General features: G+C 44.8%; 1 protein-coding gene across 7 annotated transcripts in view; it reads left to right on the top strand.

Moving 5' to 3' along the window:
• The window catches only part of ADAM22 (ADAM metallopeptidase domain 22), a 500,813-nt gene that overhangs the window by 95,513 nt on the left and 380,170 nt on the right, over nt 1-25,130 (top strand). For all 7 annotated transcript variants that reach the window (XM_063921513.1, XM_063921518.1, XM_063921515.1 and 4 more), the window contains exon 3: nt 16,612-16,688. In XM_063921513.1, coding sequence (XP_063777583.1) covers nt 16,612-16,688 — 77 coding nt within the window. The remainder of the gene's footprint in view (nt 1-16,611; nt 16,689-25,130) is intronic.

Genomic DNA, 25,130 nt, shown 5'->3' with positions numbered 1-25,130 from the left:
CACATAATGCCCCAGTAGTGGCGCCGTTTACACATAACACCCCAGTAGTAGTGCCGCTTACACATAACGCCCCAGTAGTAGCACCGCTTACACATAACACCCCAGTATTAGTGCCGCTTACACATAATGCCCCAATGGTGGCGCCGCTTACACATAATGCCCCAGTGGTAGTGCCACTTACACTTAACGCCCCAGTAGTAGCGCCGCTTACACCTAACGCCCACAGAAGTGCAGTTTATTTAAATTTTTCCATCCCCACACACATACATACACACACATACATACATACATACATACACATATACACAGACTTTCTCACTCACCATCCCTTCACTTATTTCTGGCAGTCTGCTGGTCCCATGTTACTCACCCCTCCATCATTGTAGCTCCACCCCCTCCGTCTGTGCAGCTCCACCCACTTTTTAGTGCTCAACGCTGTCACCAGTGTGAGGGAAGGAGGCTTCATGCTGCCGGCGCCGCTGCCTGTCATACAGTGTGACAGGCGCAGCAGCAGGGGGGACAGGGCGGCACAGTAGTGGGGATGCAGAGCAGGGAGAGTGCCTCTCCATCCATTTGCTGAGCGGTTAGCGCCGGGCCTGTTAACACCTTATGAAAACGGTGTTAACATTTGGAGAGACAGTTTGGAGAAGAGAACATTTTCTCTTCCCCGTTAATAGCGCATACGATCACTCCCCATTGAAACCTATGGGGGCTGTGGGAGAGATGATCCAAGAGGTGAAAAGACACATTTCTTAAGAAACAAAAAAAGAGAAAACTCAGTGACATCGTAGACTTCACTGCGGTTTTCTTTTCGAGAAATAGGGAGAAGAAGAAAAAAACTTTTCTGTAGCAGAAATGCTGGAGAAAAGAGTTTGTCATGTACTTTTTGTCTTTACACGTAATTAGAAACCATGTAATGCAGTGGTAATATACAAACTGCAGTGTGTTCTGTGTCTTTAGTCTTCTATGTGGGTCTTGGAAATTGATTCTCCGGCTTTGCAGTTTGTTTCTTTCACTATTTTATATAGTTATTTTGTTATTCACTGAAACAGAAAACCTAGGGTGTTTTAAAGATATAACAGTATTAGCTTTTCTGTATAGCAATAACTATGTGAACATATAAAACAGGAAATTACTGTAATATCATACTCGTGCCGTAACTTGAGATGAACGTGTAGATTAAAGTGGGAGGGGGGGGGCTAGACTGCACTCCCTAATATTAAACATAAGAGACGTACCTTGCGCAGACTTGTAGTGGCGCACAGAAAAACAGAAAATGCATGTGCACACTCTAAGCACTAAGAGCACTGGTAATTAAAACAATTTAAATAAACTACAATTTAACATGGAGTAAAATTTAGGTTCTTGGCACAATTTTTTTGGGGAAAAAATGTGAGCCCACTTCCCACATCACAGTGACCTCAACAGTTGGGTCCCTAACATCCCTAATACTGACATATGATAGAAAGTTGTTCCATTCTAAGATGTAGACAGCAAATGCAAGGACCCATACTAATTAAAAACACCCAAGGTCAGGTGGGTGGGGTGTTAGCTCTGGTGCAAACTAGAAATATAGACTAAAGTCGCTGAACCCCCAATTTTTTGCACGTGCTGCTCCCTTTCTCTGGAATTCTCTACCTCTCCCCTTTAGGCTCTCCAGTCTCCACCTCTCTACAAAACTTCAGAAGGGCTCTCAAGACCCACTACTTCACCAAACCCAACAAACTTTTATCCTAAGCCCTCTGTCCCACGCTCACTATCTACCCCATCTGTGTCACCCCTGTCTGTCCCTCCACTTCAGAATGTAAGCTCTCACGAGCGGGGCCCTTTTTCCCTCATGTGCGTTTCCTTCTCTTGCTTAAATTATTTTGTATTCTATACTCCCTGTGAAGGCACCAAATCCCTCTGTTTTCTGCCACCCTGATACTTATGTCAGTCTCGTCTGCTGACACAGCTATGTTTATATACCCTGTATTTGTCCTATATAGTGCTGAACTGTAAGTTACTCTTTTCTTGTTTTGCTTATTTGTTTATATACTCTGTAATTGGGCGCTGCGGATCCCTTGTGGCGTCATATAAATAAAGGATAGTAATAATAATAAAGTACGCAGCGTTGCCGTGTTTACATTTTGAAGTCCTTAAGTTGTCAATTCATTCTGTACACGGAGCTCCTCGGCGGCTGCTGAGGGAGACTGCTCCGATTTATAAAACAGTCCGTGGGGGCCCCTAATTTGTGGGGGCCCCGGGACGGCCGTATATATATATATATATATATATATATATACATATGGTGCGGCACTCCGGAGCATAAATAATCAGACAGTGGCATCTGCTAATCAACGTTTCGGCGTGTTATCACGGTCCTCAGAATCAGGTTTATTGGCCAGGTGTACTCGCGTACACTAGGAATTTTTTGTGGATGCATCGCCAAGCAGCAACATGAAGGAGGAATACATAGCATAAGAAGGGGGGGGAAAAGTAGCATGCATTACATGTATGAGTTCATACTGCACATTGCAGCTGTACGATAGACTCGACATATTAGACATATTATACGTGTTAAACTATTGTTTAGCTGTATCCTCCAGGTAGAAGGAACAGGCCCTTGAAAGGGACGCCAGGGAACTAGAGTCCCAATACCTGCTAGATGGTGCCCCCACTACGAAGGTACGCTGGCTAGTGGCTCAGTCGGCTTGGATGGCCCACCTGTCCGACAAAAACTCACGCTCCCTCCTTTTCAAGGCCACTAATATTTATATGCAGGCTGATAGGACGGGGGGACTCCTGGCCCGTCTGATACACTACGATCGGCCTGGGTCTACGATCACCCAGATGTCCGATGGGGATGGCTCCTTTGTTGACACCACGCCGGACATTGCGCAGTTGTTTAGATCTTATTACTCTGGTGTTTATAGCTCACAATTGACGTGCTCTACTCTTGACATCTCGCACTACCTGGGGGATATTGCGTTGCCCGCACTCTCCCCTGAGGCCTATGAGCTGCTGGAGGCGCCCTTGACGCTCGAGGAGGTGACTGCGGCCATTGGTATGTCCCCTAATGGCAAGGCTCCGGGGTGTGACGGGATTCCCTCTGAGGTTTACAAAACTCATATAGATTTCTTTGGACCCAGACTCCATGCCCTATACTTGGATATATTTGCCAATAATGAGCTTCCCCTCTCTATGTCAGAGGCAATTATAATAGTGATTCCAAAGCCCGGTAAGGACCCTGGGTCTCCAGACTCCTATAGGCCGATTTCCCTGATTCCCACCGATGCTAAGATCCTGGCAAAGATATTGGCAGTACGGCTTAACACAGTGATCACCTCCCTCGTTCACTCGGATCAGACTGGCTTCATGCCAGGGAAGTCCACATCTATTAATCTACGTAGACTATATACCATTCTGCAACTCCCACATGACTCCCCTTCTGACTCGGCTGTGGTCTCGCTAGACGCGGCCAAGGCTTTTGACAGCGTTGAATGGGCTTATTTATGGGAGGTGATGGCTCGTATGGGCTTTGGACCCAACTTTATCAGTTGGACTAAACTACTGTATCAACATCCGAGTGCCAGGATCTTGGTGAACGGCTATGTATCCCCCTCTTTCCAGCTATCCCGTGGGACTAGACAAGGCTGCCCCCTATCCCCCGCACTGTTTGCCTTGGCCATTGAGCCCCTGGCCTGTCTGATAAGATCACACCCAGATATTGTGGGAATCAGTACGGGCTCACGTGAGGATAGAATAGCTCTTTATGCTGACGACATGTTGCTGTTCTTGCGAGATTACACCAAGTCAATGCCCACTCTGCTACGGGTGATTGAGTGCTTTGGTGATCACTCGGGACTTAGAATTAACTGGTCTAAATCGTACATTATGCCAGTCATAGGCCCCCCCCCTACTATTCCCAAAATCCCCCTGCCACTACGTTGGACGATACAATTTAAATACCTCGGGATTCAAATAACTAGTGACCCTTCCGATTTTGTCCCTCTGAACCTGGACCCAGCCATGCAGCGGATTATGGGCAAATCCAAAGCTTGGTGTAAGCTTCCACTGACGGTGTCTGGCAGGGTCAATCTCATTAAAATGATTATACTCCCCAAACTTTTATACATTATTCTCCAGTCCCCGGTATATATTTATCCGCTATTCTTTAGAAAATTAAATAGTGTTCTATCCTCTTTGATATGGGCTAACAAACGTTCTAGGATACAGCTAAATACCCTTACCAGGCAGCGCTCTGACGGTGGCCTGGCTCTGCCTAATTTTCAGATGTATTACTATGCTGCCCAGCTGACTCATATTAGTGTATGGGCGCAGGATTCTGGGGTTAACTCCTTACACTGTGAGTTTATTCGCTCCTACTTTCCTCACCTCTCTCCTGTGCAGGTGCTGTTGAGTGGGAGCATATCTCGGTTTCTTCCCCCTATTATTTTCCAGGCATTAAAAATATGGCAGGCCCTGAGAGTCCTCTTGGGATACGATGGTTTGGACCCTGATACCCCCCTATGGTACTCTGACTGGCTCCCTGAACTACACGCGCTTGAGGGGCGGGAGGTGTGGGCCCCTAGATCTGTGGTTTCTATTTCCCAACTCTACCTAGATGGGGTACTCAAATCCTTTCAGCAACTGAAAGATGAGTTTGGGTTACCCAATTCCTATTTTTTCAGATATCTCCAGCTTCGTCACGCCCTCCAGTCCCAGTTTGCTGAGTCCCCCCCACGTATCCTCCCATTTCCCATCAAGACCTTTGTGGCTACTTTGGGTCGAGCTAAGATGGTCTCCTGTGCGTATGGATATTTACTTGCTAAGCTCCATGCGGACCCTCTGACACGTCTCCGAGGAAAATGGGAGGAGGATATGGGTTTAATAACTGAAGAGGGCTGGGCCCTCGCTCTGGAATACCCTGCCAAAGTTACCAAATCTCTTAGATTTCAGCAGATTCAATTCTTCATTTTACACAGGACATATATGACTCCGGCTAGACTAGCTACTTTCGGTACGGGCGGATCTGGCCTTTGTCCTAAATGCGGGGGGGAGGTCGGAACATTTTGGCATCTAATGTGGGATTGTCCGAGGCTGAGGGTGTTCTGGTTGGGGGTCGGGTCAATCCTGGAAAGTACAGGAGTAACTGGCGGAGTGCTTACCCCTCAGTTCTGTATTCTGGGGATGGGATGCTCATCCTCTCTGTCTGTTTCAAGGGGTCTCTATGCCAGTAATGTATGTGCCTTGGCTAAGGTTTGCATTGCGAGGCTATGGATGGCCCCCAGAGCCCCTTCGGTGTCTGGGCTTAAGACCCTAATTAATGATACAATAATTAAGGAAAGATATATATATATATGAAACAGAACGCATCAGCCAAATTTGAAAAGGTCTGGTCTCCATGGCTTGACTCCCCCCATGCGCACATGACCCCGCAAATATAGAGGGCACTGAAATGCTAACTTGCGAAATATTTACTGCTTAGTGACATAAGTGAGATGCTTGGCGGTTGAGCCCTGTGGAGCCGCCTGTTTATCCGCATAATTACTGTGGTCCGGAATCAGATTATCCCTTCTCACCTTGCTTCAGGTTTTGTTTTTTGTTTTTTGTTTTTCCCCTGTTGATGTTATGTTCTTATTGGTTAGCTTAAGGGCGTAAATATAAAAATGTATGAGGATTTATATTGATGGCTACGGATCTTGCAGGCCCAAATAATCTGTACAGCAAGAAAGTATGTGTAATTCCCTCATGGTCATGTTCTAATATCCCTTGAATGTGAATTTCCTCCAATATTGGAGGTCTGTCTTGAGCCGAAAGATTTATTGTTGTGATATTGTGATGATCTGCAATGTCTGTACCTTATTCTTCAGTTTGTGAATAAAAATTACCTTATTAAAAAAAAAAAAAAAAACTATTGTTTAGCTAGTGACAGCTAGTGGGAAGAAGCTTTTAATGGATCTAGTTGACATCGCAGGAATGGACCTGTAGCGTCTGCCTGATGGAAGCGGCTCAAACAGTTTGTGGCCTGGGTGCTGCATATCTGCCACCATTTTCTCCGCTTGCTTCCTGACCCTTGACTGGTATAATTCCAGTACAGGAGGGAGGTCAACCCCAACAATCTTTTCAGCTGTCTTCACCACACTTTGCAGCCTCCGTCTGTCACTCTCATTGGCAGCTCCATACCAGACTGTGATCGAGTAACATAGGACCGATTCTACGATCGCTGTGTAGAAGATGAGCAGCAGCTTCTGTGGGATATTGAATTTCCTGAGTTGCTCAGAAAGAACATCCGCTGCTGGGCCTTCTTTACGACAGTGCTGATGTTGGTTCCTCATTTGAGGTCTCGGAACTTTTTAACCCTATGAATTTGAAGGAGTCCGGTTATAATACGTAAAAGAAACATCTTAGCTTAAATAATACATCACCCAAAGTGAGGCCACATTGACAGTGCAGTCTCCCTATTCCAGCAATGCGGCCTCACTTTGGGTGATGTTTTATTTAAGGTAAGATGGTTCTATTACGTATTATATACTGAAGACGGTGATAGCACGCTGAAGACGGTGATAGTACGCCGAAACGTTGATTAGCAACTGTGTCACTGCCTGATTACACAGGTCTGCAAAATGTATGGTATTGAAAGCTTTTTTAATAATACTTTTATATTCTTAGTTATACTTCTGTGTACATCAAGAAAGAGTATATTAAAAAAAAATTACTACATCACATTTACCTTCATTTTGAAGAAATAACAAGAGGTTTAATTGTTCTTGACATATTTATTGTGAAATACATAGTAACATAGTAACGAAGGTTGAAAAAAGACAATTGTCCATCGCGGTCAACCTATTTGTGGTCTCCTATGCAGTCTTATTATAGGACTAGTTATTTTTATGTTAGGACTAGTTATATTAACTATAATGCGTGCCTACGCACCATAACCCTTAATATCTTTTTACAATAGGAATTTATCTAACCCATTCTTAAAGGTGTTGACTGAGTCCGCCATTACTACTCTCTCAGGCAGGGAATTCCAAACACGTATTGTTCTTACAGTGAAAAAACCTTTTCGCCTCAATGTGCGGAAACTCCTCTCCTCTAACTTAAGCGAGTGACCACGTGTCCTCTGTGCTGATGTTATAGAAAACAGGTCCCTCCCAAGCTCTGTGTATTGACCCCTTATATATTTGTAGATGTTGATCATGTCCCCTCTTAGTCTCCTCTTTTCCAATGTAAACATGCCTAGTCTTGCAAGCCTTTCCTCGTATTCCAGCGTCACCATGCCCTTGATTAGTTTGGTTGCCCGCCTCTGAACCTTTTCTAGCTCCAGGATATCCTTTTGTAATATGGTGGCCAAAATTGCACACAGTATTCAAGATGTAGCCTCACTAGTGATTTATATAATGGGAGTATAATACTCTCGTCCCTTGCATCGATTCCCCGTTTTATGCATGCTAATATCTTATTAGCCTTCTTTGCTGCACTCCTACTTTGTGTACTGCTGCGTAATTTGTTATCTATGTGAAGTCCTAAGTCTTTTTCCAGTACAGAATCACCTAATATTACCGCATTTAGTATGTAGGTGTTATTTTTGGTCTTGCCCCCACAGTGCATTACCTTACACTTGTATGTGTTGAATCTCATTCTCCATTTTGCTGCCCATGCTTCCAGTTTAGTTAAGTCATTCTGAAGAGACTCAGCTTCCCCCTCCGTATTTATAACCTTACACAATTTGGTATCGTCTGCGAAAATTGACACCATGCTCTCTAGACCTACTGTTAAGTCTTTGATGAAAATGTTGAACAAAAGTGGTCCGAGAACAGACCCTTGTGGCACACCACTTAGTACTTTAGTCCAATTTGAAAATGAACCATTGACCACAACGCACTGCTCCCTATTATCTAACCAATTACTGACCCAAGTGCATATTATGCTCCCTAGCCCTATTTCTTGTAGCTTATAGATAAGACGCATGTGTGGTACAGTGTCGAAAGCTTTGGCAAAGTCTAAAAAGATTACATCCACCTCCTTACCCTGATAAAGGTTCGCACTTACTGTTTCATAAAAGCCAAGTAAGTTGGTCTGACATGATCTGTCCTTCACAAATCCATGTTGGTTCCTTTTAATTACCTTATTTCCGTCAAGGAACTTTTGAATACTGTCCCTTAGAATACCTTCCAATACTTTCCCCACTATAGATGTAAGACTAACTGGTCTATAATTACCTGGTTCAGCTTTGCTCCCCTTTTTGAATATCGACACTACCTCCGCTATACGCCAGTCTTTGGAAACCATACCCGATTTAACCGAATCCATGAAGTTAAAAAATAGAGGTCTTGCTAGTTCAGCGTGCAGCTCCATAAGAATCCTCGGGTGAATTCCATCGGGACCAGGTGACTTATTAATCTTTAACTTTCTAATCGGTCACAGACTACCACCTCACATAAATAAGCATTTAGCAGTAAGACATTATCTTTGTTGAGATTTTGTGTTAGACCCTGCATTTGGTCCTCTCTGGTAAACACCGTTGAAAAAAACTTGTTTAGTTTGTTTGCTATGTCACGAAGAAGTGTAGATGATATCACTGTGTTTGTGTCTTAATTACATAATAAGATAACAATAAAATCAAACTATAATAGTAACAAAACCGTAATTATTGAAAAAATAATTAATATCTTGTTTTTTGTGTCTTCAAACTTAGTTTTGTTCTGTGTCATCAATGTGTATCATCCAGCAGTAGTCAGCCATCATGCAGACGTTCCAACGACTTTGGGATCTTCTACATCTTTAACGTCTTGGTGAAACCGTTCACCCTGTTCTTCACTGTAGTCTCCGAGATTATTCGGGAAATGCTCAATATGGGAATTCAAAAAATTTACCTTTAAACTCATATTGCAGCCAAGGTTTCTGTAACTATAAGCATTTCCCTGACATTTTCTTTGTAGTTTGGATCCTTGACATTGCCTAAAAATTTTGAAATCACTTGAATGAAGTCCACGCTGAAAGTTCCACAATATTCATTATACACCCGAAATGTTAATCTTTTATTAACTTTCTAATGTCTGGGCCTGTAAAAATGCCTTCCTTCAGTTTAGCATCCTATAGGTTAGGGATTTTCGTGCAAAGATATTTGTTCTATGATGGCTCCTTGATGAGTAGCATCAATATTAGTGTGCATACTGTATGAGTGGTGTGTACTGTATATGTACTGTGTGTGTGTGTGTGTGTGTGTGTGTATATATGTGGTGGTAGGCAGGGCTTAAAATGAGCTGGCACAGTGGAAAAACTGTGTTGCGTCTGTTGTAGTTGGTTCCACCTTCGCCAGCTCACCTTGTAGTTGTAGTTGTGTGTGTGCAATGATCCTTTAGACAGTATGGGGTTTAGTCCCTTTGTAAGTTTCAGCTCCTGGCCCATGTGGACCTTAATCTGACACTGGTCGGGGGGAAGTTTTATGACGAGAACTGAATTGCAACGTTCTATACTACCGACTGAATTCATTTAAGACAATGTTTTATAATAAATGTACTTTAATGAATATGAAAAAAATGACTTATTCATAAATACACGTTTTGCAGAAAAACGTGATGTGATATGCAAAATCGGGAGTCATTTTCGTGTTCAGATGCCAAAATCTATTAGCATCACTTAAATTAGTTAAAAAAGTTTTTACATCACAGACCTGTGTTATTTGTGATCCGGAGTGCCGCACCACATGCTCCTCTCTGACATTATATGTGAGGGCACCTGGTCTGCTATATACTGGGGATGTAATATGTGCCAGCATGTTAATACTGTAACCAGTTCCTCGCTGTGATAGTCAAATAAATAGATTGTGCAGGCGTTGTTTTCTTCACTGTCGGTGACAGCGCAGGACGGCTGACTGGGCCCAGGGCTGGGATCTTCCACAGCATGGCTGTGCCCAAAGATGGGGTCTGGGAGAGGCTGACTGGGCCCAGGGCTGGGATCTTCCATAGCATGGCTGGGACCAGGGATGGGGTCTGGGAGAGGCTGACTGGGCCCAGGGCTGGGATCTTCCACAGCATGACTGGGCCCAGGGATGGGTTCTGGGAGAATCTGGCCCAGGGCTGGGGAGTTGGCTCGGTCCCCCTGTCACGATGTTTCCAGATTGCACTGGACGTACGATAGGTGGTCTTCTCGTGGTTCGTGAGCGCCCACGGGCATGGTGTTGTGGAGATCTGCTCCTGCTGCGTCTACAATTCATCCCAGGATTTTGCTGTTGATTCCTCCTTTCAGCTCTTCTCCACAGCCTCTAATTATTTACTTCAGATCCATCTGAAAATATACAACTTAGCTATAATAACTACTCATAGATAACATGGAAAAATCTAATTGTTGACCAATAACATGAGCTACAGCAACAATACACATTTACTGGGACTGATGCAGAGGTAAATGTACGCTGGTTTGTTGAGGGCTTTTTGCATATTTTTGTACCGTGAATGCTGAAATAAATGGAGACATGTAAGTACGGGCCATTCGGATTGAGACGTATCCTGGCCTTATCTACATTTTCAATCAGAGATGTGGAATTTAGAAAGTCAATTTATAGGAACAGAGCATAAATATAAATCTATATGAGGCAAACCTGGAGACACCTCATGATAGTTCCCCTCTTAGCACTGGGTTGCCTTGCTGTATACTTATAGGAGGCAGGGATTGATCCCTGAGAAAGCCCGTGCTATAATGCCCCTTCCCACATATATATATATATATATATATATATATATATATATATATATATATATATACACTGCTCAAAAAAATAAAGGGAACACTTAAACAACGCAATGTAACTCCAAGTCAATCACACTTCTGTGAAATCAAACTGTCCACTTAGGAAGCAACACTGATTGACAATCAATTTCACATGCTGTTGTGCAAATGGAGTAAACAACAGGTGGAAATTATAGGCAATTAGCAAGACACCCCCAATAAAGGAGTTGTTCTGCAGGTGGTGACCACAGACCACTTCTCAGCTCCTATGCTTTCTGGCTGATGTTTTGGTCACTTTTGAAAGCTGGCGGTGCTTTCACTCTAGTGGTAGCATGAGACGGAGTCTACAACCCACACAAGTGGCTCAGGTAGTGCAGCTCATCCAGGATGGCACATCAATGCGAGCTGTGGCAAGAAGGTTTGCTGTGTCTGTCAGCGTAGTGTCCAGAGCATGGAGGCGCTACCAGGAGACAGGCCAGTACATCAGGAGACGTGGAGGAGGCCGTAGGAGGGCAACAACCCAGCAGCAGGACCGCTACCTCCGCCTTTGTGCAAGGAGGAACAGGAGGAGCACTGCCAGAGCCCTGCAAAATGACCTCCAGCAAGCCACAAATGTGCATGTGTCTACTCAAACGATCAGAAACAGACTCCATGAGGGTGGTATGAGGGCCCGATGTCCACAGGTGGGGGTTGTGCTTACAGCCCAACACCGTGCAGGACGTTTGGCATTTGCCAGAGAACACCAAGATTGGCAAATTCGCCACTGGCGCCCTGTGCTCTTCACAGATGAAAGCAGGTTCTCACTGAGCACATGTGACAGACGTGACAGAGTCTGGAGACGCCAAGGAGAACGTTCTGCTGCCTGCAACATCCTCCAGCATGACCGGTTTGGCAGTGGGTCAGTAATGGTGTGGGGTGGCATTTCTTTGGGGGGCCGCACAGCCCTCCATGTGCTCGCCAGAGGTAGCCTGACTGCCATTAGGTACTGAGATGAGATCCTCAGACCCCTTGTGAGACCATATGCTGGTGCGGTTGGCCCTGGGTTCCTCCTAATGCAAGGCAATGCTAGACCTCATGTGGCTGGAGTGTGTCAGCAGTTCCTGCAAGACGAAGGCATTGATGCTATGGGCTGGCCCACCCGTTCCCCAGACCTGAATCCAATTGAGCACATCTGGGACATCATGTCTCGCTCCATCCACCAACGCCACGTTGCACCACAGACTGTCCAGGAGTTGGCGGATGCTTTAGTCCAGGTCTGGGAGGAGATCCCTCAGGAGACCATCCGCCACCTCATCAGGAGCATGCCCAGGCGTTGTAGGGAGGTCATACAGGCACGTGGAGGCCACACACACTACTGAGCCTCATTTTGACTTGTTTTAGGGACATTACATCAAAGTTGGATCAGCCTGTAGTGTGTTTTTCCACTTTAATTTTGAGTGTGACTCCAAATACAGACCTCCATGGGTTAATAAATTTGATTTCCATTGATAATTTTTGTGTGATTTTGTTGTCAGCACATTCAACTATGTAAAGAACAAAGTATTTAATAAGAATATTTCATTCATTCAGATCTAGGATGTGTTATTTTAGTGTTCCCTTTATTTTTTTGAGCAGTGTATATATATATATATATATATATATATATATATATACACACAACACACACTCCTCTGTAAACTGCATTCATGCCCTTAACTTGAGAGCTCCTTGTTGTTCAGTTACAATACCCTTTATTAAATAACACAATTCAATATCCTGCCAATATACAAGCATTGCAATTGAGCAGATCTATAGTATGTAGTGTGGAGCCACACATCCCATCCCTTGCAGCCACACACTACATATATCTGCTCAGCCGCAATGCTGATCATTTTTTTAACAAAGTACAAGGTAGGCTTCAAATAGTTACAATTCTCTATCTTAAAATGATCTACCTCTTCTCCCTCATATGTTCTTTTTGTTTAATAAAATATTGCAGGGCACCCCTTTTCACACTGATTCCACGACCTCCCGCATTATAGTTATCCCAAAACCCGCAAAGGACCCCTCGTATTGCTCAAATTATACACCCATCTCTTTAAATAATACCGATCTCAAGCTTTTTGCTAAGGTCTTGGCGTCTCGCCTGAATACTGTGCTGATATCACTGATAGATCCTGATCAAGTAGGATTTATCCCCGGTCGTCAGGCCTCAGACAACACCAGACGTATTGTTAACTTGATTCACCATATAAACTCATCTAAAACACCAGCGATTGCTTTGGCGCTTGATGCCGAAAAGGCGTTTGATCGCATCTCCTGGCCCTTTTTGTTTTCTACATTATCCACATTTGGCCTTCATGGTCACTTTGTCACTGCTGTAGCAGCCCTCTACTCTAACCCCTTGTCTACGGTCTTGACTAATGGATTAAGCTCACCCCGGTTTAATTTAAGGAACGGCACTCGTCAAGGTTGCCCTCTCTCACCCCTACTTTTCGCCCTGTGTATTGAACCTCTTGCAGCCCGTATTAGACTCAACAATGACATCGGGTGTGTTACTGTGGGGCAGGATTCATACAAAATATCTTTGTTTGCAGATGACGTGCTCATGACTCTCTCTAACCCCTTGATATCTCTTCCTAACTTACAGAAAGAACTTCTTTTATGCGGATCCCTATCTGGCTATAAAATAAATCATACCAAATCAGAGGCCCTCGCGTTTAATGTTTCATCTCATACTAATTTGACTTTGACCTCTACTTTTCCTTTTCTTTGGAGACCCTCGGCTATCAAATACCTTGGCATTAATATTACTAAATCCTATACTAACCTCTTTCAGGCTAATTATGTTCCTATGATTAAAATGCTCACGCAAGACTTAGATAAATGGGATCGGTTATATATCTCATGTATTGGAAGGATTAACGCCCTCAAAATGAACTTCCTCCCCCGTATCCTATATCTGTTCCAAACTGTCCCGATACTGGTGCCCTGAGTGACATTGACCTCCCGGCAAACAGTGTGCCACAAATTTATTTGGGCTCACTGTAAACCTCGTTTAAGGCGTACCATATTGACCAAGAATGCAACCTCAGGCGGTTTGTGTTATCCTAATCTTCAAGCTTATTTTAACGCCTGTCAATTTAACCACATAGTGTCCTGGCATTCCCCCCGAGGGATCAGAAAATGGGTCGATATTGAGAACTCTATATTTCAGGGTATTCCCCTGGACTCCCTACTGTGGTTCTCCAAATCCTGCAGACCAGCCTCGGCTTATTCAGTCCCCACGATCAAATTCACCCTTGGATTGTGGGACAAATTCCGCACCACTTATAATCTTTCTTCACACCCCTCACCTCTGTCGCCTATCTGGGGTCACCTTGCCTTCCCCCCAGGCTGCAAACGACATATGGCAGATCCATGGCAATCTCGAGGTGTTATGAGATTTATTCATGTTAAGGGCCGCTCTGCGCCGACCTCCTTTGGATATCTTCAAGAACGCCTTGGTGTTCCATCCTCGTGTCACTACCATTATATCCAAAATCTTAGCTTTCTTAAATCACAACTTAAAACTACTCTTTTGAGACCGCCCACCTCCTTTGAACATATGTGTCTGCTTTCAATTGGCAGAAAGGGGAACATTTTGACAATTTATAACTCTATTTTAGCTCCAGATGCTCCACCTCGTGAACCCCATGAATTAGCCTGGGAATCAGACCTCTCTCATCCTTTAGAAGACGATCAATGGGACGAAATTAGATTGCGCACTGCTAGGGCTTCCCTTAGCGTGGCACTTAGGGAGACATGTTATAAAGTTTATACCCGATGGTATCTAGTCCCCTCCAGACTTCACTCCATTTTCCCCGTGACCTCGAATCAATGCTGGAGACTTTGTGTAGAGGAGGGCACCTTTTTCCACATATGGTGGACCTGTCCCTCTATTCGCCCCTTCTGGAATACAGTTGGGGCGCTCATCGCTCAATCCTACGGGCATAATATTGATCTCTCTCCTGAAGTTGCTTTACTTCATGCACCCATACCGACACTACCCAAAATGCAAGATAAGCTTATTATGCAATTCTGCATGGCGGGTAAATCTCTGATTGCTAAATGTTGGAAGGATCACAAACCACCCTCCAAGTTATCACTTGTGACTAAGATTAATTATTATGCTAATATGGACTATATTACTAGTCAACGGAATAATACGGTGGCCCAATTCCATAACATCTGATCCCCGTGGTACCTTGCGCGTTCTTTATTCTTACCCGGGCTCTGCTAATGCCCTTGCTTAGGCTCACAATCAATATCCCCATTCCTCATCTGTATCTTTCTCAACTCCCTTTTCCTATCCTTACACTTTTTCTTTTTTTTCCCTTATCCTTTTTATATTTACCAATTTCTATCTCGGTTTTGGTATAAGATTATATACTATAATTGAAAAACACAATGAGATTGATCACCCACTTGTTTGAATTTACACAGGTTATATGCTGCTGTCCTCTGATAGTGTACATTTTCATGGAACTATATATCTCATTCTGCTAATATTTGAAAATTTCTTTATACCATAACTCTATAACACTATATGGGTGAGTTTTTTTTATCTGCAAGCTCATTATCTTGACCTGTACCTGAATATGTATAATATTACGAAGGTTGTTGATCATTCTCAATAAAAATCCTAACTTTAAAAAACAAAAACAATATCTACCTATCTATGCATTTGCTGATAGCTCAATGAATAGATTGTCTGACTGCAATGCCACAGGCAATGGGTTAGAATCCCGGGATGTCAGCATCTTGAAATATAATTAAAGGACAGTGTCCCTGAATAACAAAGAAATCTCAAGTTGAGTTCATGAATGTTGCATAGATAATAGTGACTGAAAGGGTCAGGGTAGGAGGCAGGGGCGGTCAGGAGAAGCTGGTCTTTAAAAAGGGGGGAAGCTGCAAGTGAAAGTAATAAAAACAGATAATTGACAAGTGCTGTCAACAGCGCCCCCTACCCTGCAGCGCTATGTGCGGCGCCCCTTCCGCACACACCTAGTTACGGCCCTGGGTTCAGGGGTATCTATGGTTCTTGGGGGAACTACTTATAGCTATAGATCTATTGGGGGACCTATTGTCATAAGGGAGTAATGGTAAAATACAGTTCTGTGCACTGAGGTGTGGGGGGTTATGGGGTAATGGGGAAATAATGCTACAAGGTTATCAACACTACGGGGGTCCCTGTTTTTTGGTCACCTGCTACAGGGGAGATGGGAAAATGCTACAGGGGTGGAAGGACTACAGGGATCTGCTAAGCATATTATTATCAATGATTATAGATGTGTACATAGGGACTGAGGGGTCGATTTACTAAGCCTTGAACGGAGATAAAGTGGATGGAGGTAAGTACCAGCCAATCAGCTCCTAACTACCATGTCACAGGCTGGGTTTGAAAAATGACAATTAGGAGCTCATTGGCTGGTACTTTATCACCGTGCACTTTATCTCCATCTAAGGCTTAGTAAATAGACCCCTAAGTGCTTGTGAGGGGTCATAACCAAGAGCATGGAAGGACGCATCCAGTAAAGCATGGCCATTATCCTGAGAGCATACCTCCCAGCAGTGATTTCAGTGGTACAACTTATCATTATATTGTAAAATATGCTCCGTCTGTATACTAACCCCTTTTTGTGCAGGCCTTGCTTTCCATTAGATAAACTCTTTGTAGAAATGTGGCTAAAATGTATTCATTCCTTTATACATCACTCTTTATAATACTACCTTATGGTAAGAGTGGGTTTGTCCTATCCAGTGCTATAAAGTGTACAGTACTGTACAATGCAGCAGACTTGCGGTTAGCAGTGAATGTAATTATGTTGTGTGTGATGAGGTCATTATAACACCGTGCACTTTTCTCTCTTGCAGTCCACCCATGTTGCGCAGGCCAGCTTCCAGGTAGATGCATTTGGTTCTTCCTTCATCTTGGATGTTGAACTGAACCAGTAAGTTGTTTTTTTGTTACTATCATTAGGGATTTCATTGTTAAATGGTAAAGTATAATGGGTTTATGGCACCATATTATGTTACCGGGATGAGGAACGGGAGACCGCGGGTCACAATACAGACGCGGCAACCCAAACGCTGACCATCCTGACGGTCGGCATGCCGACCAACAGGGACTATTCCCACTCGTGGGTGTCCATGACACCCATAGAGTGAGAATACAGCCCATGGCGAGTGCAGCATGCTGCCAAACCAGTATACTGGCACACAGTAATAAATTAGTTGTGTCAGCAATTACCAGTAGTCGATGATGTCTTTCCCTCAGACTTCTGTGCCAGCGTCACTGTAGTGTTGGTTTGTTATGAAATGAGCTGAGCAGTCTTCATATCTGTAGCTCATGTAAACACCTGCTTCCAGGGATGTATTGGGAACTGAAAATAGCCCTGGAAAATTTGTAGAAGTGGCCTCACATGGGCGTCACCAGAGGTATACCATGTAACCATGGCAGCAACACCACACCCACGTGTCAACAAACAAAACAGGCCTCACATTCACATTGGCCCACCTGGAATGTTCCCTGTGAGCCATTTGGCCAATCCAGCCCTGCCTGCTTTGTATACCTCATATACTCATTTACATTTAGTGTTTTTTTTAACTAGACCAAGCAGTGTTTTTATTTATTAACAGTTATGTATATTGCAGGCACACATATCCGCAGCACTTTACAGAGAATATTTCAGCCATTCAGATGAATCCCTGCCCCTATGGAGGTTAGAGGCTATCTTCCATCGAATGTAGGGACAGGCTTGGGTACTGGGGAGGGGATCAGTGGCGTCAGAATATTTATAGGTTGGGGACAAGAAAGATACTTCTTTTAGTCCGTAGTCACCGGGCAGGAGGAGGCAGTACTACCGTGACGAAAAGAAGGCAGCACTGCGTTGTGGAATATATATCTGTGTGCAACCCTCCACCCCACCATATTGACCACTACACCCACATAACCCCCTGCCGCTGTCACTTCAATGCCCCTTAGGGGAGCAGGAGAGAGAGTGAGAAAAGTAAGAGAGAAACATTGTGGGTATCAGGGAGAGAGAGAGAGAGAGAGGAGAAGTGAGGGAGAGAGAGAGAAGTGAGAGAGAAAGAGTGTCAGGGTGAGAGAGAGGGTGTCAGTGGGGATCCGGACGGAGAGGTAAGTCTTGCGCTCGTGCTGGGGGAGGGTGGTGGGTTGCGAAGGAGGGTTAGGTTGCACACTGTGGTGGTAAGGTTTAGGCTGCGGGGAGGCGGGGGTGTTAGGTTTAGCCACCCCCTAGGGAGGTTTAGGGTTAAGCCGCGGGGGAGGTATGGCTGCTGGAAGGCTGCGGGGGCCGGGGGGGGGGGGGGGGTAGGTTTGGGCTGTGGATGAGGATGGGATTCGAACTGTCGGGATGCCGCGACCAGTATTCTGACTGCCGGCATCTCAGCCACTGGCAAATGAATCCCAACCCTTTCAGAGAGAGGGAGAGACAAAGACAGAGAGGGGGAGCGAGCGAGAGAGACAGAAAATGTCATGGAGAAAAAGGCAAAGACAGTACAGGGAGAGAGAGACACTACCTTAACAGCACAGCTACAGGTCTCACGTGGGGGCAGAGCTTCCCAGCATTAGGCCATGCCCCCTGAACGGCCGTGATTCGCGGAAATGCTCTGCTCTGGTGCTGGTGCTGGGAGCTGTCCCTCGTAAGGTGGGATGAGGGCATAAAGTTTAGCCCGTTCTGTGCATATGGGAGCAGAATGGAGAGTCTGTAACAGCCACCGCTGAGGTTATGATGTTTGGTCTTTCAAGTGACCGCACATCGCTTCTCCTGCATGTTGTCACCTCTCATGTTTGGGGGGGGGGGGGTGAGCTGCCCCCCCCCCCCCCCCCCCCCCCCAGTTCTGAAGCCATTGGGCGGGACGTTACCAAATCTGGGAGGCGAGGCCATGTGATCTTTTCTAAAATACATGCCATGCTTTGCAGCGCTGTGTGCTAATAAGGGGAGGGGGGCACTGCATGCTGTGTGGATGGAGAAGCAGCAGAGAGGGCGGGGTGCTGCTGGAGGGAGGGGTAGGCTAAGAGTTGCTTCCTACGGAGGCTGACGGGAAGTGGATGGGACTGTGCAGGAGCTGGGAGGGCACTGTGACCTGTATAGGCTGCAGGAGGCGGGTGGAGTTCTCGTTGAGAGGTGAGTTGAAGCCACACTTCATGGGTGCTAGTGTAAGACATGATGGCAACTGGGTGCACTCTGAGGTCCCCCTAGGGCAGAGATTTTCAACCTTTTACAACTCGCGGCACACTGAACAAGATTTAAATATTGCCAAGGCACACTCAAATATAATGGCGATGCATGGTGCAGTTGCGTGTCCTAGGATGTCGTGTCGCAGCTTCTCCATAGGTAACGCCTGAGCCACATCTGAGAAAGCCAGAAGAGCCCAACACTGCCCGGGCCCAAAATTAGAACTGGCTCTGCAACCACTAAACCCACCAGTATTGATCGTTCCAGGGCCTAAGTAGCGGCAAAACACTGATGGGCCTATCTCTGCTTCTATGGCGGCACACCGGGAGACTGCTCAGGGCACACTAGTGTGCCACGGCACAGTGGTTGAAAAACACCGCCCTAGGGACTGTCAATTGGCCACTGCTGCTGACTGTCACACAGCGGGGAGTAGGGAAGGGGCGGTCAGGCAACACTCTCATCTGGCCATGACTGGTAATCATCCTGACAACAAGATAATAACTAGCTGTCCTCACGATTCGGTATAAATCAAAAGTATTCAAATTGTTTATTTATTTTGCTCAAAAAATGATGACACTTTTCTACTTTTATGTATTTGGGGAGACATTAGGGCTGATAGTGTAGGCATGTTCATACCCACATGACACTGACCACACCCACATGGCACTAGCCACACCCACACAGCATTGCTCACACTTCCTCCTCTTCTCCCTTTCTTTTGTGCTCCATCTTCTCTTTGAGTCACTCTCTCCATGTTGGGAAATCTCCTTGGCCCACACTTTCATCCTTCTCCAATCTTATCTCAGGCCAGCATTCTTTCACTCCGCTCTCTTCTGAGGCCCACACTCTCCTCTTAATCCAGGCTGATGTCAAATAATCAGCTTTCACCATCTTTTTTGTCCCACAGTTGCCTCCTGCCCCGATCTCGTCTTGGGCCCTGTTTAATCCCATCATGCATCACATGGGATAAGGGAAAAAAGGGGGGAACCTGGATTGCACATCCTATTACTAAAGATATCAAGAGGTGCTATCATGCTGAGGCTTCTAATACTATGCTGGGGGAAGAGAGATGCAGATGCACACTCTTAGCACTAAGAACACTGATAATAAAAATAATTTAAATAAACCCTCACAATTAACATGGAGTATAATTGAAGTTCTTAGCACACATTTGCGCAAATATGCGGGCCTATGTACCGCGGCCAGGTGACTTCATCACATGGGTACCTAACATCCCTAATACTATCACATTCTATAAATTTATACAGGACTTACCTCTAAATAGGGCCTTATCAATGTGTGATCTGAAATGCAGGAACCCAGCTAATTAAAACACCTGAGGGTAAATGGGAGGAGTGCTAATACCAGAGGAAGGAAGCCTTGCCTTCCAGTGTACAATATATACACAAATATAGTGGAAAAAAGGGGGGAACCTGGATTGCACATCCTATTACTAAAGATATCAAGAGGTGCTATCATGCTGAGGCTTCTAATACTATGCTGGGGGAAGAGAGATGCAGATGCACACTCTTAGCACTAAGAACACTGATAATAAAAATAATTTAAATAAACCCTCACAATTAACATGGAGTATAATTGAAGTTCTTAGCACATGGGATAAGGTAATTAGGTTAACCACACTTAGGTCGACAGTCAGTAGGTTGACCACTATTGGTCGACATGCATTAGGTCGACATGGTCACTAGGTCGACATGTACTGGGTCGACATGGAAAAAGGTTTTTAACTTTTTCATACTTTACGATCCACGTGGACTACGATTGGGAATAGTAACCTTTTCTGAGTGCAGCGAGGCACCTTGCCCGAAGCTCGCTTGCCATGCGAGGGGACACGGTGCACTAATTGGGGTTCCCCGTCACTTCACGAAGAAAATGACACCCAAAAAAAGTTTTTAAAAAAACCATGTCGACCTTTTTCCATGTCGACCTAATACCATGTCGACCTAATGCATGTCAACCAACAGTGGTTGACCTAATGAGCCATACCCGCATCACATTCTAATCCTGCTTCACTATGCTGTAAATTCCCCCTCCCCCAGTCTCAGTCCTCGTATCAGTAGTCTCACCCTGCGCTAGATAAATACTGTAAATCTGCTTCTGGTTACATCTGTCCACACTTGAGCCTGGGTTACAGTTTTTGACGGCTTAACGTCACCCACGCTCCATGTTGATAACTTGCAGACTAAGAAAATGCAATTACTCATAAGTGTTCATTTATTATTAACATGTTGCTGCAGGAAATGCTGGTGCAGGCCCTTCCTGTGAACGCTGTGATGCTGACACAGGGAGCGGGGTTTCCTGCTGCAAATACTGTCCTGGCAAAACCTGACAACACTTTGCTGCAATGAAATTGTCAGAGTTATATATACTTCAATAAAAAGTTGGGTAATCATGTAGCTTATCATTGTAAATTCTGCATTGGCGATATTATGCACCTTATAGCGCTAAGCTTGATGATTAACCGCTTCCTGTCTCCACCTCTCACATCCTCCCACTGAAGTAATCGCCTAACTCCTTTTGCCTGCCTAATGTACTATGTCCCATGGTACCTCAGATTCTCCTGCCTACCTTCCCCTGGTTCTGTCATGACCACAAATTTGGGGATTCTCTGCCACCTGATGCATCACCAACTCAGGACATTATAATTTCCAGATCCCTTCTATCCTCTAATGTATGCTACTCTGCTGTATGCTGTTGATGCTCACATGTTGTGTCACTTAAAGACCAGTCTGTGGCAATAGGAGAAACGGCAGGAGAGAAGGGCTCTGTAATTATTTCACCGCAAAGAGGGCTTCATCATGAAGTTCATCGTGAAGTTTAGCTCTGTACACAGCACAAACCGTTAGTTCAGCATTTATAGCGTAAAGGCCAGTACTCACTGGCAGATGTGGGGAGAGATGTGTGTTGAGCGAACTGCATGCAGTCCAATCTAGCACCAGAGATAGCGATGCGCGGGGCTGCGCATCGCTATCGCTGTGAGGGGTACACTCTAGTCAGATTGCTTAGATTTTAAGCAGCGATCGCTCCGTGAGTACCCTCCTTAAGACTCCAACAGGGATATTCAATAAGCCCCGAAGAGACATTGGGTGTAAAACCGGGTTTTGCGGTCGGGCTATTCGATTAGCTCGTCCGTTAAAAAAGTGCATTTTCACCCGAAAACACACAGGTTCAGTGCAACCTGTGTGTTTTTGTGTGAAATAGCCCCTGTTATCTGGGATTTTGCTTCGCCTGCCGGAGGCAGGTGAAACAAAATCCATGATAAGCTGCGGCATACGCCGGCTTATCTGGGCTAATTAGATAGCCCGCCCCCCCGCGATACTTTGCACCCTACAGTATGTGCGGGTAATTGAATATCCCCCCGAGACTACCAAAAAACGTTAATGTGTGGAGCTGTTTACCTTTGTAATGCGCCTATGCTGTTTTTGTGTGATCTTACAATATACGCTCAATTGTGCATCACAAGGCGGAACAGCAGAGGTGTTAAAGTGAGCATTTATCAAGCCTTGGATAGTGATAAATTACACGTTGATAAAGAGACAGCCAATCAGCTCCCAATTGCCTTGTTACAGTCTGTTTGAAAAATGACAGGAGCTGATTGGTTGGTACTTTATCACCATGCAATTTATCACTCTCCAAGGTTTGATAAATCTGGGCTATATGCTAAGCACATTTAATTTAATGACATTTCTGTGTACATTTACTTTATAGTGTGACACAAGAGGGCAGATACAAATAGATGCTGATGGTTGCCAGCCCTAGCAAACCGCTTCTGATTGGTCCTTTGTGAATGTACCGCAGACTCTTATAGGTGCTTTCTTTATTGCTTGCACATATATAAAATTTTTATGTACATGTTGTTGTTTTTTTTGAACACATGATGCAGAGTTTTTTTCCCTGCGGTAGAGAGGGATTGTCAAAATACCGACAACCATTGTGACCAACGGTCAAAACCCCGACAAGGTCAAAATCCCGTCATGGTCAAAATACCGACATTTAAAATACAGACAAGGTCAAAATACCGACATTTAAAATGTTGACAGGTCAAAAAGTTGACATGAGTTTTTCATTATTTTTTCATTGAAACTGACTCGTTCATACTTTTCATCCCAGTGGACCTGGAGGGGGAATATAATAGTGTGCCGAGCGCATTGAGGCACCGTGCCCGAAGCATGGCGAGCCATGACAGGGGATGTGGTACACTTATACGGTGTCCATGTTGACCTATGTTGACATACACACCAAAAAAAAACAAAAAAACTTTTGTTGACTTTTCTGACCTGTCTGCATTTTGACCTTGTCTGTATTTTAAATGGCGGTATTTTGACCTTGTCAGGATTTTGACCGTCTGTCAATTGTCAGTATTTTGATTTTCGGGATTTTGATTGTAGGTATTTCATACTAAACCCTAATAATGAATGTGTATTTCACCAATAAAATGAGTGGTTATAAACCTGGGTAAATGAGACGTTTGCTAGACGTGATCTTGCCACATATGTCACTTGCACATACCATACCACTCATCTTGCTATAGGTGCAACTTTAGTGACGGCATTTTAAGCGTGTGATTTGGGGCTCAAATGCCGCCCACTTTACGTCAGCTGCAATGTGTTTTAATGCAGTTTTCACTTTTCTTACAACGCTGTCTCATATCTGGAGGACACAAGTGAAGGGGCTATTTGCCAGTGAGCAGATGGACACATAGGGAGGGATGTAATTAAGAGTTCTGCGGCCGCGCGGAGTGCCGTCCGAACTCTGACTTTTTTTAAAGGGGCAGTCATGTATAAAGCATGGTGTAGCCTTGTACAAGATTGCCCCTTTAAAAGAATGTCCGAGTTCAGCCGGCATGTCGCAAGGCCGCCAAACTCGGACTTACGGCCTAATTCAGAGTTGATCGCAGCAGGAACTTTGTTAGCAGTTGGGCAAAACCATGTGCACTGCAGGTGTGGCAGATGTAACGTGTAGAGAGAGTTAGATTTGGGTGGGGTGTGTTCAATCTGAAATCTAAATTGCAGTGTAAAAATGAAGCAGCCAGTATTTACCCTGCACAGAAATAATATAACCCACCCAAATCTAACTCTCTCTGCAAATGTTATATCTGCCCCACCTGCAGTGCACATGGTTTTGCCCAACTGCTAACAAATTTGATGCTGCAATCAACTGTGAATTACCCCTTTAATTACATCCTGCCCCATAGGGTGTGAGTGATTCAGAGGTGGACTGAAATACTGTTGTGACTGCGATTTCCTAGACAGCGGATTTGCAGAAATAGCAGATGTCTCAGCCGTAGTGAGGCGCCCACAGACAGCATCTCAGGTCCATTGCTTGCATACAAAGAGCCTAATTCAGAGTTGATCGCAGCAGGAAATTTGTTTGCAGTTGGGCAAAACCATGTGCACTGCAGGGGGGACAGATATAACATGTGCAGAGAGAGTTAGATTTGGGTGGGGTGTGTTCAAACTGAAATCTAAATTGCAGTGTAAAAATAAAGCAGCCAGTATTTACCCTGCACAGAAACAATATACCCCACCCAAATCTAACTCTCTCTGCAAATGTTATATCTGCCCCCCCCTGCAGTGCACATGGTTTTGCCCAACTGCTGCTACGATCAGCTCTGAATTACCCCCAGAGTCGCTTTATAACGTTTGTAAGAAATAATGCGTACACAGACACAGCCACAGGGCACTCCCCCCAAATGGTTGCGACGTCCTGTCAGTCACACTGCGACCAAGGCCCCCAGTCTGGAATTCATCGCAGCACATTCGCAGTAGAAGAAAAATCACCAGTTCTGCAAGCACTCACATGGCGTCCACCTCTAAACCAGTTATTTATATGGTCAGGGCGAGGATGTAATACTAAATAATGTTTAGGACTAGAGCAATTTAAAAGCGTCCATTGCAAAACCTAGTTAGCATGTAAATAGATTAGAAAAGGCAGCGTAAGAACATTGCCTTTCACTTAATCAGCCTCAGGCCCTATGAGCAATTCCGTATATATTTGGTTTGTCCTAATGGTAATTAAGGAGCTGGCAGTGTTTACGTGAGCTGGCGAATTACAAAAACTGGCGTGATATCGTTTTCAGCGTTCTAAGCGGAGGCGTGTACAGTACATTGTGAGATAAAGTGACATTGTGCCTGGCCTGAAATAGATTATTGATTATGATCGCAGGTGTTTACA

The sequence above is a fragment of the Pseudophryne corroboree genome, chromosome 5 (genome assembly GCF_028390025.1).
Source record: "Pseudophryne corroboree isolate aPseCor3 chromosome 5, aPseCor3.hap2, whole genome shotgun sequence".
Lineage (NCBI taxonomy): Eukaryota > Metazoa > Chordata > Amphibia > Anura > Myobatrachidae > Pseudophryne > Pseudophryne corroboree.
Note: the sequence above shows the minus strand (reverse complement) of the source record. Positions and strands in the feature narration are given on the sequence as shown.